Source organism: Pinus tabuliformis, chromosome 3_1 (assembly GCF_031772625.1).
Source record: "Pinus tabuliformis cultivar Carrire ecotype Pingquan chromosome 3_1, CPIR1, whole genome shotgun sequence".
Lineage (NCBI taxonomy): Eukaryota > Viridiplantae > Streptophyta > Pinopsida > Pinales > Pinaceae > Pinus > Pinus tabuliformis.
This window is the reverse complement of record NC_142301.1, coordinates 468,998,695-469,018,234: the sequence shown is the minus strand read 5'-3', so window position 1 is coordinate 469,018,234 and position 19,540 is coordinate 468,998,695. Positions and strand designations below refer to the sequence as shown.

The 19,540-nt window shown below is 34.2% G+C and overlaps 2 protein-coding genes across 2 annotated transcripts; both read left to right on the top strand.

Annotated features, from left to right (window-relative positions):
* The first annotated feature begins 7,708 nt into the window (after positions 1-7,708).
* LOC149187807 (uncharacterized) lies at positions 7,709-10,009 on the top strand. Its single transcript, XM_089409770.1, has 5 exons — positions 7,709-8,525; positions 9,086-9,199; positions 9,308-9,513; positions 9,677-9,803; positions 9,897-10,009. Exons 1-5 carry the CDS (start codon positions 7,709-7,711, stop codon positions 10,007-10,009), a joined length of 1,377 nt encoding a protein of 458 aa, XP_089265896.1.
* On the top strand, positions 9,954-11,105 carry LOC149187806 (putative serine/threonine-protein kinase PBL1). Its single transcript, XM_089412884.1, has 3 exons — positions 9,954-10,301; positions 10,408-10,540; positions 10,640-11,105. The coding sequence occupies exons 1-3, from the start codon at positions 10,195-10,197 to the stop codon at positions 10,994-10,996; spliced, it is 597 nt and encodes a 198-aa protein (XP_089269010.1). The 5' UTR covers positions 9,954-10,194; the 3' UTR covers positions 10,997-11,105.
* The last annotated feature ends 8,435 nt before the right edge of the window (positions 11,106-19,540 follow it).

The window sequence follows — 19,540 nt, the reverse complement described above, 5'->3', positions numbered from 1 at the left end:
CCAAGTGTCATTCCTGTGAATGGAATCCATATCTTCTTGCATGGCTTGCACCCAAACCTCATTAGTACATGCATCTTCAAAACATGATGGCCCAAAATCAGCGTTGGCTAATAAATAAAATCCATTGTCTCACCTACTGGGTTTTCTTCATGTGCTTGATTTGCACTCCTCTTGGAGAATAAGTTGGAATTGAATGTGATACTAAAGAAATTGATGAAGGGATTCTTGGTGGAGTTAAACCACTAGATACAAAAGGATTAGCTGGTTGCTCATTATCAATATCAACAATTATATTATCATTCAAAACATATTTTGTCTTCTCAACTTGGCCTTTTTTATGACCATAAACTCCCCCTTCATAAAAAATTACATCTCTTCATGCAATAAGCATGTTAGTTAGGGGATTAAACAATCTACAAGCCTTGCTTGTCTCACTATACCCAATAAAAATACATAATTCACTCTTTGCAACAACCTTTTTTCTATTCTAATCAGGTACATGCACATAACCCAAACAACAAAGAACTTTGAAATGATTAATATTAGGTATTTTTCCATACCAAGCTTCATAAGGAGTCATATTTTTTAGTGCATTGGTGGGGCTATGGTTTAGGATATACATTGTTGTAGCAAACACATCTCCTAATAAGAATTGCCCACTCCCATAGTTTGTAACATGCACCTTTCCATTTCAACCATAGAACGATTCTTCCTTTCAGTTGTGCCATGTTGTTGGGGTGTGTATGCGGTAGTATGATTCCTCCTAATTCCATTCATATCACAATAACTCTGGAAATATTTTGAGCAGAATTATCCTCCACAATCGATCTGCAAAAATTTAATCTTGCACCCTTTCTCATTTTCTACGAGGCCTTTGAACTTGAATGTATTCAAGGCTTCATTTTTGGCCTTCAAAAAATATACCCAACAATTTCGTGAGTAATCATCATAAAGGTGATGAAATATGATGACTTACCCAAACTCTTAGTCTGCATAAGACCACATATGTCTGAATGAACAAGCTGAAGTGGGTGATGATCCCTCCATGCATTTCCCTTTCAGAACTTTTCCTTGGATGCTTGTCTTTAGCACATCCTTCACAAACCTCCTTATGCTTCTCTACCTTGGGAAAACCAAAAACCAATGCATTTGACATTAGAAACTTCAAACTGTGAAAATTTAAATGCCCATACCTGAGATGCCATAACCAACTTAAATCCTCATAAGCCATATTTGCAAGGTTGTTGTTATGTTCATCAAACCTCAAGGGAAACATCCTATTTTTTACATAGGCACAACAATGATCACCCTATTTCCCTTATTCTTATCATAGATTGTACATGTATTATTTTCAAAGACTACTTTATAATTTTTCTCACATAGTTTCCCAATGCGTAACAAATTGTGCTTCGATTGTGGAGTATAATAAATATCATGAATACTCTTTATACCTTATTTTGTTTGGACCTCCATAACTCCTTTGGCAACAACCTCTAATGGTTATCATCACCAAGCTAGATCTTGGATTTGAAACTTCCATCCTTTGTTGAAAACAACTTCTCATTCGTTGTCATATGATTAGAGCATCCAGAATCTAGGTACCAAACATCTTTACTAGTATTTTCACCTTTGGCATAAGATAAAAATAAGTGATCTAGAGGATACTCACTACTTTCTTGAGCATAGTTAGCATTTTCACCTTCTCTCAATTTGCATTCTTTTTCAAAATGGCCATACATGTGACAATAGTAACATTGAACATTTCTTTTATCAAATCTACCTCTACCTCTTCCTATTGAGCCACCTCTGCCTCTACCTCTTGAAGAATTTTGGCTTTTCCCTTTACCTTGGCCCTGATTTATTTTGGCACTACTGGTGCTTGCATCTTCATTCTTTGTAATTTGTAGAGGAAAAATATTTCTCCACACCTTCAAAATTGTCTTTCAATCTTTCTTCCTGAGACATCAAGGATCCAACCAATTGATCAAATTGTAGTTTTGTCAAATCCTTGCTTTCTTCTATGATTATGACAACATGATTCCATCTATGTGTTAAATATCTCAATACATTTTTTATTAAAATTTCATTACTCACAGTTTTTCAAGTGTAGCCATTTTATTGACCACATCTTTTACTCTCACACAATAGTCACTTATACTTCCAGCTTCTTGCATCTTTAAATTCTCGAAATCTCTGCTTCAATGTCTGAAGCTTGACCACCTTAACTTGATCACTACCTTGGTAAGCTTCTTGTAGAGTCTTCCAAACATCTTTGGCAGTCGTGGTTCCTGATATTCTTGGAAATAAGCTATTATCAAGAGCCATCTTAATGTGAAACAAAGTTTGAGCATTCTTCTTCCTTGCTTCCTTTCTTGTTGTTTTTTTATTGGTTGTAAGGAATATCTCCCACAAATATTTTCCAATCAAAAAGATCAGCGTTTTAACAAATTCTCAAAATGGCATCTCGTTAGAATTCAACATGATTAACTTTGGCGAAATTCCAACAATAAAAAATTAAGCCAAAACAATTTTACCTGCTCTGATACCACTTGTAGAATCTAAGTGAACTCATAAACCAAGATAATTATGACAAAAAAAACATAAAAACCAATAAATAAAATATAGTGAATGCCCGAGGTTAGTAAATATCATCTCAAATCAAACCAATAACTACATTGTATCTCATCTCAAATCAAACCAATAACTACATTGTTATATAATAAACCTATTACTAGTATGATTATCAATCAATTGAGACTAATCTGAAATGCACTACCCATCTTTTGAACCCTAATTCTAAGCACTCGCCACGTTAATAATCTACAAGTAGAACACAAAATATGGTGACTAATTTGTTAGCAATTATATGACAAAATTAAGCATTATCCCAACAAATATGATATTATTGTCATGTACACTTCAACTAATTGATATATAAAAAAAAATCAATAAAAATCGTACAGCTCCTTTTTTACATTTAAGTTGTTTCCTTATTTTACATTTTAAAATAAAATTTGAACCTGTAATGATGTTCAAGATAATTTGTCATTAAATTTATTTTCATAGAAGATTTTGAAAATGTTTTTAAAACAACATTTAAAATCAACAATATAATTTATTATTTTAAAAATAATTTACTTTCAGGAAAAATAAAAAATTTGAAAATAATCAATACACATATAAATACTATATGTAAATAAAATCTTTCTCAAGTAAACAGAAGCTTTTAAGTAATTAATAGAAACAGAAATCTTAAATAAGCAGAAGGTTTCGAGTAATGAACACAGACACCAATCTTGAAAACATAATTGATGCGTGCGTGCCCTGTCTACAGCTTTGTAGAGTTGACATCTTCATCACAAAACACTAAGTAAATTCCTTTGAATGGTAAAAGTCTATACACAAATTTGTCTATACAAAATATTATCTAATTATAATATCTAAAGTAAAAATTTATGTGTTAATTTTTTGATACTTGGTTCTTTAGCGTCGTAATTATTTCAGTTTTATTATTAATGTTTAGTGTATGATCCCAACTCTTTGGACTAAAATCCATCTGTAATTTTATATAATATTTAAGGCAAAATTTATGTATAAAATATTAGATCATTTGTGTTTAATGATATAATTAGTTACAATGGTATGATTTATTTGACATAATGGATGTTCATGTGCAGAACTGTAAACAAAACAAATAAACATATTTTTTCAATTAAAATTTAAAACCATAGAAGCGAGCATAAAAACTATTTTTAAATCCATCTACCCACCTACATAATTAACTCAATCATAATACAATTCCATCATATTATTTTGATGTGTTTTATTCTGTAAACAATTATGGCACTTCAGTTGAAGCTTTCGCCTAAGTCATTTGTTAGCGAATAATAATAACAATAATATGCGAAAAAAACCAAATGATAGATCTACGAACAAATATTGTAGATCTATTTCACTCTATTATTCAGGTTTCAAATCTGTACACACTTTTTATTACATGAAAATGATCCCAATCTTTCAAACCTGTGAGCAGACAGAAAGATGGACACTGATACAGATGATCCAGCAACCTTGGCATCATGAGCATTTAGGTGCTAACATGACGTTCCAGATTTTCAATGTGCTTCATCAACCTCTCTTCTTTTTGTTTCATTCTCTCGATTCCAAGTTGAAAGGCGTCTTATTTTGAGACGAAATCAATATCCGTGAGAACAGAGTTGATCATCTGCTCCAGGTTGTCCACAACAGCCCTAATGCTTTCCAGAGAAATGGTACTTTCAACTGCAGCGTCAAAACGGCCAAAGTTCCCCGCACCGCTTTTCGCTGAACAGTGGTAATTCTCCGGGGGCAGCGATCACACTTATCATCGGCCAAAACTACCTTACCCCGGCCCGTAAAAGTCCAGTAAAAGAGGCCGTGCGATATTGGTGAAATAATTAATGTAAAATTCATTACGGTTCTTGAATGTAGGTAGAATTTTTTTTGTTTTTAATTCCAGATGACGTAAGTATTGAACCTGCTAGAGTATGGCGTGAGTACAGAATTGAAATAGGTATGGCCAATGCCCCGAATACAGAATAGATATAATCGTTAAAGGCTTGCGTATTGGTAAAGGGACAGTCACGTTTTGCAAAGAAATGTGAATGGAAGTTCTCCGCTGTTAGATCTGTTTCCGCTAGCCACAGTACTTCCCGTGACTCCGGCTGCAGCACTTTTAATCCATTGATTTATATATATTTTTGCTGTTTATTACTAGTTAAAAAAAAAAAAAAAAACTGATTGCTGTGTCCAGGCCTGCGTGTGCCACAGTGTCATAATGGAGGGAAACTTTCATTAGGTGTGCAACAAGATTGCAGTGCCGGTTTTCCGTTAGCCCCAGAACATTCCTATTTTGCAGTTAGGTTTATATTGGGAATAATGTAAATCTTGTTTTACTTGGTCTAAAATCGTTTGTAACAGCAGTCTTATTAATATATACAAGTTTTTTTTGGGTAAAGAAAAATAAAAACTCTGTTTCCTGTGTTAAAAACAGAGCATTATTCTCTGTTCAATGATTTTTGTTCTGGAATTATCAGAAATTCCCAACATGGTATCAGAGCTTGTCCAGGCTCTTTGAACGTGTCAAAGGAGCTGAAGGAAAGATTTCTTGTTGCAGCAGCTTCTCCAGCAAAGTGAAGAGTCAAGAAAGAATTCAAGGTATTTCTTAAGTTAGTTTTTTGTGTTATTGTTGAGGACAATGAGTTATTTTAAATACACAGTCAAGTATTTTGAAACATAGTTAAGAGTGCAAGAATGGCTGGAGCCAGCACTAGCATGGGTATCTGTAATACTTAGCTCCCACAATTTAATGGGAAAAACTATGACTATTGGGCAATAACTATGAGAGATTTGCTTGCTTCCCAAGACTTATGGGAATTTGTTGAGGATGGTTTTGAAGAACCAGCAGATGAAGATGAGTTTAATAATTTGACTCAGACAGAGAAAGATCTGTTGAACATCAATAAGAAGAAGGATTCTAAGGCCCTGTACTTTTTGTATCAAGCAGTGCATGAGAGTGTGTTTCCAAGGATAACAACAGCCAAGAAATCCAAATAAGCATGGCAAACTCTCATGATAGCTTATCAAGGCATGGGGAAAGTGAAGACAACAAAACTACAATTGCTGAGGAAAGATTTTGAGACTATTTGCATAAAGGAGTTAGATAATATTGACTCATTCTTCAGACATGTGATTGGTCTGGTCACACAGATAAGGTCTCATGGAGAGATTCTTGAAGAGAGGAGGATTGTGGAGAAACTATTGAAGATCCTACCCTCAAGGTTCGATGTGATTGTCACCACCATAGAAGAGACAAAGGATCTCACAAACTTCTTAGTTGATGAACTACATGCATCACTGATGACACATGAGCAGAGATTGAGTAGAAATGAAAACTCATCTCTAGAGCATGCCTTTAAGACCCAGAGGTTCTTTGGAAGAGGAAGAGCTCAAGGTAGAGGAAACAAGAGAGGAAGAGGCAGAAGCCAAAACAGAGGTGGAAGAAACAGTCCAGCAAATGCTTAAGGAAGAGGTAGCAATCCAAATTAGAACCAAGGCCAAGGCAACAGCCAACAAAGTGGACAACATTATGCTCAAAGACAAAGGTATGATAAATCCAATGTCTAATGTCACTATTATAAAAAATATGGGCATTATGCAAATAAATGTAGGAAGAAGCAGCATGATATGAATAATAGAACTATTGCAAATTTCACTAGAGAAAATATCAGCAAAAATAATTTGTTTTTAGCTTGTAATATCGCTGAAGAAAAGAGTGAAGATGTATGGTTTCTAGACTCCAGTCGCAGTAACCATATGACAGGTAACATAGCTCTGTTTTCTATGTTAGATCAGAGTGTGAAGTCACAAGTCACACTAGGGACTGATAATAAAGTTTTTGTTATGGGAAAAGGAGAAGTAAATGTCTTAACAAGAAAAGGTGAAAAGAAAACCATAACAGATGTTTATTATGTTCTTGGAATGAAATGTAATCTCTTAAGTATTTGACAGCTTATTCAAAAGGGGTACAATGTTTTCTTTGTGAATGATGTATGCACCATCATGGATAAAACACCCAGCAAACAATGTATTGCTGAAGTGAAGATGACAAGGAACATGATGTTCCCTCTCAGAATGAAACCAGATTTAAAAAATGGAGAAGAAATAGCAGCAGTGACACAAGAGGCTTTCCAAAGCGAACCAAAATATGAAAATTGGTTGTGGCACTTGAGATTTGGACATTTCAACTTTGGAGGTCTTAACTTGTTGTATAGAAAAGGAATGGTAAGAGGATTACCATTGATAGAGAAAGTAGACAGCATTTGTGAATGTTGTATCTTGGGAAACAACACAGAGAAAGTTTTCCATCTGGGAAAAGCATAAGGGCAAAAGCACCCTTAGAGATTGTCCACTCAGATTTATGTGGACCGTTGCAAACTCCATCACTTGCAAGCAGCCACTATATACTAACATTTATTGATGATTTTACTAGAAAAACTTGGGTTTATTTCTTAAAGAACAAAAGTGAAGTGTTTGAAAGAATTTGCAATTTCAAAGCACTTGTAGAAAACCAAAGTGGGCTACATATCAAAGTTCTAAGAATTGATAGAGGAAGTGAGTATATCTCCAAAGAATTTCTACGTTTTTGTAGAGAAAATGGAACTCATAAGCAGTTTACCACTAGGTACACTCCGCAGCAAAATGGAGTTGCCGAAAGGAAAAATAGGATAATCATGGATATGGTGAGAAGTACATTAATCTTTATTGTGATTTATATTTTTGCATAAATATTAATTTTACTATTCTGGACTAAGTTATGATGAGGATAATTTGGTTAATATTGATAAATGTGTATAACCATAGTGGGATGGTTATTGTTTGCTATTTGGCTTAAAAGATAGACAAGCTTTTGATTGTCAATGATGGTTCTCGGAAACAGCGGAAAACACGCCTCTGAATGGGTCATACGAATAGTCAGACTAGAACTATTCAGAATTGTTGACTGTTCGGTACGCGTTATACCTATGCCTTTTGCCCGGGAAAGGTTCGAGTCACAGCGTTTGCAATGGCCAGAGCAAAGGGAGTTTCGCTGGCATTCATGGTGGTGTTGTCCTGTTGCGTTATACAAGGCAGTAACTGCAAAACAGCAAAGGGAGTTTCACTAGCATTCATGGCAGCCTTTTGCAGTTGGGTTATACAAGGTAATAACTTCAAATTCCAGGTAATAACTTCAAATTCCATATTTATGTATGTTGAAGATTCCAACGTTATTACTGTATTTCTTATCCTCGCAGGAGCAGGAGGTGTGACCATTAAGTTCGTGAATGAGTGCCAATTCCCTGTTTGGCCAGCCGGGACACAAGTGAACGGGACACTGCTGAATACAGGAGAGTCATCGAAGGTTCAAATCACCGCCGATTCGACAGGCGGCAGATTTTGGGGGCGCACTGGGTGTTCCTTCGGAAGCAACTGCACAACCGGGGACTGCCAGGGTGTACTAAACTGTGAAGGAAGGAAAACAGCCCCAGCGACTTTGGTCGAGTACAGTTTTCGACAATACTTGAACCTCGACTACTATGACATCTCTCTCGTAGGCGGATTCAACTTTCCAATTTCGTTCATACCCTCTAACTCTACGTGCCAAGCGATCGGTTGCAGCAACAACATAATTTCCAATTGTCCCGCACAATTGAAGGTGCCGGGTGCATGCATGAGCGCCTGCACTATTTTCAATACATCACAATACTGCTGCACTAGGGATGCCGTGGGTAATTGCGGTCCCACTAACTATTCGCGTTTCTTCAAGGCACAATGCCCCCAGGCCTACAACTATGTACGTGACGACGCCACCAACACGTTCACTTGCCTCGCAGGCACTAACTATACGGTCGTCTTCTGCAGCGTTGCCGCTCCTTCCTCCTCTCCAGCGGCTTCTGTCGTAGATCCTTCTGGTATTGAATCAGCTGTTCTTATGGGTTCATATAGCTGTTATTTATTTCTTCAGCTTTGAGATCTACACTATTTTCAGCAGCCTTCTAAAGGCGATTTTGTCAAAACACAAACACTATGCACCATATCAACACAAAACACTCAATTTTTTCTACTAACCCAAAAACAGAGTCTCTAGCTTAGAAATCCGTATCTTGGTAAATTCAGTACAAATTTACCCAAGCATCTTTTCTGCTAAAGAACTCCTCACACACGGCTCTCACAGTTTCAAAAACCCTAGTGCTTTGATATTAAGAAAATAACACTTAGTAAGACACACAGAAATCTGCTTGTGATAGCCTCACAGTTTGCCTCACCCTTTATTTACAGCCCCACACATAATTGTGGCCGATACTTTGCTAGAGTGGGAGGCGCTGTAACAGCTACCATCAGCAGGTGCTATGTCCTTTCATTTTTATCTTTTTTTTAATTCAATAAAACCATGCAAAATATACAAATTTCAGATCGAGAATTCGAATATGTGTTTAACCTGTTTTTACATTATAACATCACATGTAATTCTTCCTCAAATTTTTTTTGCTTGAAATTTGTATGTTAGGGAAAACGAAAAGGCTTACAAGTCGAATAATGATAGGCGTACCTGTAATAGCTTTAGCGTTAGCAGTGATGGTGGGCATTGCTATTTATAGGAAGAAATTCAAGACTAAACAAGGTCAGTAAGCAATTTGAAGCTGAGAAATATTTTAAAATGAGTCATTCTGTGAATTTCCCCTATGAAAACACCTAAGCTTTTACTCTGTAAATTTTACAAGGATTGCAGACTACCTGACAATTATGCACCCAAATCCAACAAAATCCCGTGCCTTCAAGTTAATAGAGATAATGGAATCAACACAAAACTTTTGTCAAAATATTGGCCAAGGCGATTTTGGATCAGTATTCTTTGGTAAATTGGCAAAAAAAGATATAGCCGTGAAAGTGCTCTCCGTGTTCTCTAGAGAAGGACTTCACCAATTCCAGAATGAGGTAATCCTCCGGTTTTTAAACCATAAATTATTTGTAATTATATTGACAGTTGTATTCCAGAATGTATTCCTAGGGTTTTTAAACCATAAAATATTTATAATTATATCAAGTTTAGTATATATGTGTGGTAAAATTCATGTGAGTGGTTTCACTTGATAAACAGGTTGATCTTCTTTCTAAAATCCAGCATGAGAACTTGGTGTCATTACTTGGATACTGTAATGAATCGAAAGAGGTTATGCTTATCTATGAGTATATGTCAGAAGGGTCTTTAAGGGATCACCTTTACGGTAAATGTGTTGTTAAGTAATATTTTTTGATGGAGTTGATGCATGTTAATATTAATTTCAGAATAAGTGAAAAAAATATGTTTTTGTTTTCAGGTCGTAGCGTAGAGATTTCCCCTCTAAATTGGAAAACAAGGCTCAAAATAGCTTTAGATGCAGCACAGGGAAAGTCTTTAAATAAGTTAGAGCACTGTAGATCTATGTGGTAGAAAGGTTGGTTCATTTGATAGAATCTACTTTCGATCTTACCTTTCAACAAATTAAGCTTGACTATAATATTCATGTGATCCACCTGCCCTTTGGATTGAAAGGACTGGAATACCTGCATCTGGGTTGCACTCCAAAGATAATTCACAGGGATGTTAAGTCTGCCAATATCCTTTTAGACGGCAACATGAATGGAAAACTGGCCGATTTTGGTCTCTCAAGGATCTCAGTGGATGGAGAGGCTTCTTATGCCAACACTGCCGTAAAGGGGACAATAGGATACCTCGATCCAGAGTATGTATTCATATGCCCTGCACTCTCTCTGCAATATTGTAGGAGTCCAATTATTATTGAAAGCAGGAGAAATTTTATTTTATTTTCTGTTCGGGATGTTGTGCAGGTATTTCCGCACTGAAATGTTGACTGCGAAGAGTGATGTATATAGCTTTGGAGTGGTGTTGTTGGAAATTATATGTGGCAGACGACCCATAAATGTAAATCTGGGCGAAGAGGAGATTAACCTCATTCAATGGGTAAGTAATTTGATTATGATAAATCATTTAATCGAACAGACATAATTTACATTAATGAGGTGTGACTGACAAAATTGGATATGTTGACGTCATGTGTAGGCGACACCGTATGTGAAGATGGATGGAAACGCTAGTCATGAGATAGAGGTAATCATAGACAAGAGGTTGGATGGAAATTACGAGATGGGATCAATAGTTAAGGTTGCTAGATTAGCGCTTCGATGTGTGGAGAGTACGCCAGGTTGTAGGCCAAGCGTGTCTGAAGTAGTCACAGAGATAAAAGAGGCCATCACAGATGGAAATGAGGATAATGGTTCTCCTCCTCTCCTTTCACAGGGTATTGGTATTGAACATAGAGATTTTCCAGCGAGTAATATCCATACACGGGCGGAGTCCATGCCCAGAAAGATGGAGTGGGCAGACAACAGTTCCAACCTGTCCCAAGTGGGAAGATGACTTGAAACTTCAAAATGTCCATCAACGTTATTAACCGGGCAACCAAGTGAAGGCGATGTTGTTTTCCAAGTAGAAAGATGACTCGAAACTTTACAAGTCAAGCCAATGTTGTTTACCGTCATCTTGATGACTCAAGCAAGTCAATTGGACATCGATTCATCGCATCATTCATTTACTACTCGAGCAAAATCTTGACTCGTGAACTATTCATATGCATTTTTATAGTACATATTTCCAAACATTTCTATTCTATATCTGTTGGAGTTGTTTACTATTTTCATAACGGTGTATATTTCTTTTTAATTTAAATTTGTGATTTATTGAAAGAAAATATAGGGTTATTAAATAAATCCTACATAAACAAGTGAAATTTCAATATAATTTTAGCTCACTGTTAAAATAACTAAAAAGGTACATTCTAATATGTATTATAATACATAGTAATGTTAATGGGGAGAAATTGCTCGTCTACTATGTTTAGAGTGGGTTTGTGAATTTTGTGAGAGAATATTTCAACTTCTATATTCATGTTTCGAATTAGTTGGATTTCATATCAATTAAATATGATGTGATTGAATCAAGTGGGCAATAAAATAAATCATTATTTTGTGTATTTCTGAGTATTATGTTTCTAATTTCAATTTCTTTGTTGGTATCAAAACCCATATGGGCCTTATTTCATGTTAAAAGAGTGCAACTAGGGACTAATTCCCCTTCCTAAAAGCCATCTATATATATATATATAACTAATAATTAGTGTTGAAGAGTCATGTCTCTAGTCAGAACATAGTGAAAAAAAAAAAAAAGGTTTAATATTTTAAGGTCCAAAAAATGAGGAAGAAAAATTATTTTATTTAATAAAGGGAAGACAATTCTATTCTACAATGATCTTCTTCAAAAGATTATCTAGTCAGCTAGTCCATTCAAAAGTACATCCAAACTTATTTATATGAATGGATTTATTTCCTCTACACCATGAAATGAAAAGTATTCACTCATTTTGTCTGTAGCTAGAAGCGGATGACTTCGGGTTAAGTCTTTTTTTTTTGGGGTTGTGTTGGAACTCTTCCTATACAAGATCTAAGGGTGTGAATCTCAGCCTCTTGAAGACTATGGAAGCAGTTTCGCTTATCAAGAGAGAATGTTTTGAAATGATATGCAGGCAAGGAAGATCTAGACATTTCATTGGGGCTTATGGTTTTCTCCTTGGGCATGGGATTCATGGTTTTTTAACTTTTTCTTGCAGGTGGTCCTCGGTGTGAAATACAATTGATCTGAGCTTGTTCTCTGCAGTCTTGAACACTAAACTACCCATCCTATGTGATAGACCTAATACCAACACTGCCTTTCTAGACTACCTAGTAGCGTTCTTTTATGAAGATTCACAGAACTTAAAGGCAACAAGAATGTGTCAATCTACAACAATGTTTGTCTAAAGGCAATCCTAGAGTGTGTTTCATTTATCTCAGTTACTTGGGTGATTTCGGACACAACCTTCATAACTTGCAGTCCTATCAGTAAAACACTCTCACCCTAGTAAGGAACATAAGGAAAATGTAGATCCAAGTTATTTATGGACAATTCAAGGCAAACCTAAGCATATAATTGTGATGTGAAAATTTTGAAGAGTGTTCTCGTGCAATGTTTGTTGCGGTCTAACTTTTGAAGTATTCTAAAGTAAATCGGTGGTGAATTCTTGGAGGAACTTTAGGTCCTATTGGAGGACTATCCAATGGAATTTCATTGTGCAAACACTTGGATTAGTATTATGCCCTAATTAGAAAGAACAATATTATTTGGTCTCTTGCAGTTTCGACCTCATATATGATTGACTGTGAGCAACTTTTGTTTTCCGCCCTACATAGTATGGTGTATGAAGCAACGACTTCGAAGTCCCTTGTCTTTAACTCCATTGTACTCCTAAAATTTATTTATAGCAGAACAAGTGGAATCCTCGACTCCCGCAATTGATAATTACTGAAGCTACTTTCAAATAAATCTATGTACAAACAATGAAAGAAGTCACCGTTGGAAGATATGTTGGTAATTAATTTCACTGAAGCATCAATTCTGAGTGAACTAACAAGAACATCTTTATAAACAAGACCTGCAGTTGGAGATCCAGAGTAGAGCTTTTGATCTCAATTTGAGAGTCACTTCCATGCATCAGAATTTGAAGACAATAGAAGTTGGTTAAGGGGTGTAGTTGAAGTAGTGTCCATGAGACATATTACAAATGAATAATGATGACAGACCCCCAAAAACTATGAGGAATTTTTCTCATCAAAGTTTTAAGCAGTGATTTCATGAGAAGTAAAATCAGACAACTATTAAGGAGAATAAGGGTGATGTCTATAGCATCTCTTGTTTGGATTTTCTTGTGGCTTAAAAAGTTTGGCAGTGTTTGAAGAATGAGTGAAATATGATTGCAAAATATTGGATATTGTTAACACATGTATTAGAATCATTAGTGTTTTTAGCACCTGATTTATATACTTTCCAGACTTACCTATCTTTTCTACTAAGCCTCTCATGAAGAAGAGACATACTTTGAATTTGAGTACATGTATTCTCGAGCATAGTGATTCTCTATGTCAACACATGATGAGAAACAATAGCTGTAGGAATAAACATTGAGCTGTAAAGGTCTAAGTTATTTGAAGATAAGCATTTGTATTGAAGGCTAAAAGAAGATTGATCTAAGCTTGTTACAGCAAACCCCTATAAGCACATTTGTCAGCGCAACATTAATACAATTGACTATAGGAGATTTGTGCCTATGCATTGGACCTATGTGTAGTGGAGAGCTTATTGATAGTAGAGGCTAGTGGCTCTTGTATTGACAATAATATAGTGTGAAGTACAAAAATCAAGTATAGTGACAAGAGTAGTGACATCGGTAGAATTTTGTGGCAACATATCGACACTTGACAAATGGGCAGTGCAATGAGTGCATGGTGATGCGTGACATAGTTTATAGTGCTAGATGCTAAGAAGAAGTAGATATGATTGCAGAAATCAGACTAACTGATTAAGTGGAGCATGGTTGAGGAGGGAGGCACAGAGGTAGCAACGAAGTAACAGTGGTAATAGTGGACAATATCAACGTGGCTACAACAGAAGTAGTGGCAGTTTTGTGACAACACTATATTGTACTTGGGCCATTTTCCTAGGTACGAGAGCCCAACCCCTTCAGGGAGCATTTACTTCCATCTAGCATTGTTGAAAAACCCCCTGGGGAGTCTTGCACTTCCTTTCATTTATTTGGTAAATTGGTGTACGTACATCATACATAACAAAGCTTTTATTGAGGCAGTCCTTTGTGTACTTATGATGATGATGTGATGTTTGTTATGATATGAATGCTTTGAGTAATATGAATTAACCAATTGATTAAATTGAGGAAAATACTGATTCACCCCCTTCTTAGTATTTCCAACAAGGGCAAAGCCCCTCCAAGGGGACAACCCATAAAAACTCTTCTCTTATAGAATTTGCTTCATATGAGACAACAAATACCCAAAACCCTAGACCAAGTCCTCCTCCAAGTACCAAGTTAGCCCTTCCAATAGAATCAGATCATCATAGATCAATCCTGCGTCAATCTGCAACTTCGATCACAAATTTGACCCTACAACTTTGTCTTGCAACTTCAGTTGTGTAGCTGTTACAAAAACCCTAATTCATCTTCTTCAAGAGATCCTTCTTTGAGCAAGATTGATCTTCCCAAGTTCAGCAAATTCAAAAGAGAGGATTTCCTCTCCCATCAACTTGATACTGCAATTCATCCTACTGCAACTCAGACCTACAATTTTGGCCTTCCAGGAAGCTGCAAAAACCCTAATTCTTCACATGATTGAGAGAGATAGAGACCAAAAGCATGTTTTCCTCCTTCTTTTCTTCTTCTAGACCTTTCCTCTTCTTATCTTCTTTCTTCCTAGATACAAATCCAAATTATTTTCATTGAGATCGAACTTATGAGTGAGTGAGTACCAAATAAGGTGGAATTTGCTCCTTCATATAGCCTTTCCAAGGGGCTGAATTCCCTCCTTTAGGTTGACTTTAAATTGCCAGGGCTGACTTGTACATTGGAGGATCCAAGACTTTCTAGATTCAAAATAAATTATTTTACAACATATATTTTTCCTGTAAGGGTCTTATAAACAATGATGTTAACTCTCTTAACTCATGACAATATATCCTATGACCTAACAAAACCTAGAAGCATGAAGAACATGCTTTTACCTAGAAGACCATCAATAAGGAGCATGAAACCCATGCTTTAAAACAATAAATTTTTATTTTCTTCCCTTTTTTGTTACATAAAATGCATATTGAAATGAGTATAACAACAATTATGAATACCAAAACTAGTTATATTTCCAACACTCCCTCTTAAGTAGGGGTTATTCATAATTGTATAATTAGTACAACATCATTCTCAAACTGAAAAGTTCTCATAAGAAGAGTGGGATTGATAAGCCAACTATAAGTATGAACATTACAACCAACACCGTCTTTTGAGGCCTAACTAGATAATCTCAACTTCATTCATGAAAAGTATGTTGGGAGGCTTCATGTGTGATATCTCACTACCTCTAGAAGGCACATACCCCATCCAGATGTTCACAAGGTATGTCCTTTTAGGAATATTCTTATTTCGAATTCCCAATCCTCAAAGAAATATCTCTCCTCTTCAACCAATCTTATATTTGATACTTGTGCCATCCTCAAAGAGAGTCGGTACCTTTCCTTTATTGGATGATTTATCCTCAAGGAAACCACAAATGCTTCTCTAGTCATCCACCATTATCTCTCCAACACTTTCATTTGGACTTATGGATGTTAGTCTTGGTTAAATGCTTGACACATGAAGAAGAGAATGCATATGTGATGTCCATCATCACTCCCTCTCAACCAAATAGGATATCACTATTCTTTCTTGATTAAGGAATAAATCCTTCTCCTATTCAAGGACACTTCTTTTCTCCCTCTCAAATCCATAGGAGATCCCAGACTTCCTTTCTATTTGGGAAGTCAACACTAGAAGCCTTATAACTTATATTTATAAGAGAATCAACTAGTTATTCTTCATAGCTGCATGGCTCCCTCTTTCCTTCACATCTCATTGTATTAAGCTTACTTCTTTCCAAGGTATCATGGAGGCATCTTCTTTCTTCAATATTGTGATAGGATCTAGGTCATCAATATTGCACATCACTTTCATCTTGTCATCATTAATGAAGGAATTATATTGAGCCTTTCCAAACTTCAAGTTTATCATGTCTTCCTCATGAAAGTGATTTCCTTGATTGTACGAACTTGACCTTCAAGTTATCTTCTTGCATGACTACCTTTTAATCCCAATATGATTACATCTTGACTTCATAATTATCAAGAACATATCTTCAATCCATGCAATTGAACCTGCCACAACTGTCCTTATGTATTCCTATAATATTTTCCATGTAGCAAAAAAACATGTTAACTAGATAACTAATAAAAAAATATTGATATTATACTTACCTCATCAAAATAACCTTCTCATCATGGCATCAACATCTTCATGGTCCATCTCCACACGTATCTTCATTAATGCATCAGAGTTCCCAAGGATCAAACTTGATTACCAAGTTTCATTTTTCCTCTAGAGACTATGTTGCATGTCCATCAACAGAGAATATTGATCCTTTATTCATTCTAGAGTAAGTCAAATTATTCTTCTAAGCATCATATAACCATACTAAGCATATTTCATGACCAACTTCTTTAACAAGATTCCTGAATGCATGAATCATACCTAAGAGTTACTTTAAATATGAAATGTTATGCTTTGATTCAATCATCTATATGTGTGCCAGACTGGATTACGTACTGTATGACTATTATTTATTGGCCATCATGCCCATGGGGATCATCTGGCATCCGCATAAGCCATGGATGATGCGTCAACCCATTTCCGCAACCGTTAACCAGAAAGTGTGTTTGCCGGAGAAATTATGTACACGGGTTTACGGTGAAAGCAAATGTCAGAATCCTCCGCTGTCATGGTCACTGTCAAGGCATTCAATACCTTATAGCGTAGGAAGTATGGCTCGCCCCGTCGTTGCTAGCTTGTGCAATGGAATAAATGCACAAGAAAATGGATAACGCATTGAAATTACCAAAAAATAAATTAAGTTGTTGCCTCGCTCACTGCATTGCATTCAAATCAATTAATGTGTTTTTAATTATTATAATTTCTATTAAAATTTAAATAACCGTTAATATTAAATATTGATTTATGGAAAATTGGTATTTAAAAATAAAATTACAAATATTAGTATTATTTACCAATGTAATTGTTATTAATATTATAATTATTTTAGAAATTTTATTTAAATAGTTTTATATTTTTAAAATTTATTAAAATATTAATTTAAAAAGAAGATAATATTATTTTTTTATAAAATTTGTATTTTATTTTTATTTTTTATAAGTTAACGTTGAACAATATTTTACATTTAAGGAAATGTGTAATTAATTTTCTTTTTAAAATAAAAGTAAAATATTTTCTAAATAAAAAAAATGTTAATCATAATTCAAAACAAAAATAAATATATTTATTTGGTTGTGGGTAGTTTTGATTAAAAACATTATTACCAAATACTTTTTATTCAACTTAAGGTGGATGAGGATCTTTTGATTTTTTTTTTTTTTTTTAATTGAGGGCCTAGATTGATTCTCAAGGACATGTGCTCAACATATGCTTAGACTTAATGCTTATCAATTTGAGATTATTCTTATTCCATTAAGTTCCTCCATGATAAACTTCTCATTATTATTTATAGCATTCATTTATATATACGCAAATTTTATTTGGCAAAATGGTCCATTACTTTTAATAAATTTAAAAAATTATATTCGTGCCACGTGGCTCCCCACCCACCAATTTCTTAGGGATTTGAGATTATTCCAATTCTAATAAGTTCATCCATGTAAGTTCCCCATTATTATCTATAACATTCATTTATAATTTTTATTTTTATTTTTTTTTAAGTTAAAGTTGACCCATAACCCTTTTATACATGGTTAATCAGGTAAATGTGTAGCATTCTGTGTTGTAATAGTTTTTTTGGTATATTCATGAAGCCTTAGGCTATATTAATATTTGTAATGTGGTTGTGCTTGTTTAGTTTGTGTCGATATTACAACTCAAAAGATGTGGTAAGAATATTTCACTCTCTCTCAACCATAAATAAAATATTCCAATGTTCACGTGAAATAACATAGCTTTCTATCAACTTAAAAAAATGATAAAAGTAATTAAAAGCAAAAAAAAATATAAATATAAATGAAATATTTTCTAAATAAAAGATAATGTCAATTATAATTAAAAATAAAAATGAATATACCTATTTGATTACTTCAAATTACCTTAGAACTTAGAAGATGTAAAAATATTTCACTCCCACACTCAACTATAAATAAAATATTTAGATGTTAATGTGAAATAATAAAATTTTATATCAATTTTAAAAAATAAAATAATTAAATGTATAGAAAATAAATATATTTCCAGTTTTAAATGTGGAAGATGTATAATTTTTATACTTGTTAAAAATATTTCAATACAAGATTTACATAAACAAGTGAAAAAAAAACAATTATTTCTTAACTAGAATTCCTAATAAAAACAATAAAAGGGAGGTGTCCAATTCTTTCAACTCTCTATATAAAATTAATATGTGGCATTTAAAAAATATTTATAAAAAATAAAAAATAGATTATAATTAAAATATTTCAATCATTTTGGCTCTACTATAAAAAAAAAATGTAAATATGGGAAAACCCCTTTTAGATTTGAACATTTGACTTCCAAAAAAAAAGCAAATGTCCGTAACCATTAGTTAATTTTTTCTTATTTCAAAAAATGTAATATACTTAAGATATGTTATTAGATTTATGATCATAATTTAATAAATAAGTATTATGTAACAATAGTCATATGACAATTATTATGTAATATAATCATTAATATGTAATATTGATTAGTTATAGAACAATTATTACATGATATTTATTTAGTGCATTATATAATATTTTTTATAATATACCTTAGGTATAGTACATAAACCTTCTTCAAATTTAAGAAGATTACTTAAATTTGATGAGATTTTTTTAAATCACTAGGAAAAAATAGTCCTTTTGTAGTTCTTTCAATTAAAAAGTGTTTATTATCAGGGATATGCCTTCTACTAAGATTTTATCCTTAAATTTTGAATGGGTTCCTATATTTTCAAAAGTTTATCCACATAAAATCTGAGGAACCTTAAATTTGATTTGACCATTGGGTTGTCATCTGTCACTATATGTCTAGGAATTCAAGGCATCACCTAATAGACTAGGTCCTTCTTAAAAGCTTGTGCATTTCTCTAGATTTTAACTAAATAATTATGCATCTAAAAGATGATTAACAGATTGCAAGAGTCATCCTTCCCATTGGATAATAGACGCTTTTTGTGAAATTCCTCTGGTGCAGCCTAAGTAACATATATGCATCCT

Excerpts from the sequence above, each read along its gene's own strand:
- LOC149187807 (XM_089409770.1), top strand. The coding sequence starts at position 7,709 with ATGGCAGCCTTTTGCAGTTGGGTTATACAAGGTAATAACTTCAAATTC. Across the intron at positions 9,200-9,307 it reads GAAATTCAAGACTAAACAAG|ACTACCTGACAATTATGCAC; the intron begins GTCAGTAAGCAA and ends CAAGGATTGCAG. Across the intron at positions 9,804-9,896 it reads TTTAAGGGATCACCTTTACG|GTCGTAGCGTAGAGATTTCC; the intron begins GTAAATGTGTTG and ends TTTTGTTTTCAG.
- LOC149187806 (XM_089412884.1), top strand. The coding sequence starts at position 10,195 with ATGAATGGAAAACTGGCCGATTTTGGTCTCTCAAGGATCTCAGTGGAT. Across the intron at positions 10,302-10,407 it reads ATAGGATACCTCGATCCAGA|GTATTTCCGCACTGAAATGT; the intron begins GTATGTATTCAT and ends GATGTTGTGCAG. Across the intron at positions 10,541-10,639 it reads AGATTAACCTCATTCAATGG|GCGACACCGTATGTGAAGAT; the intron begins GTAAGTAATTTG and ends CGTCATGTGTAG.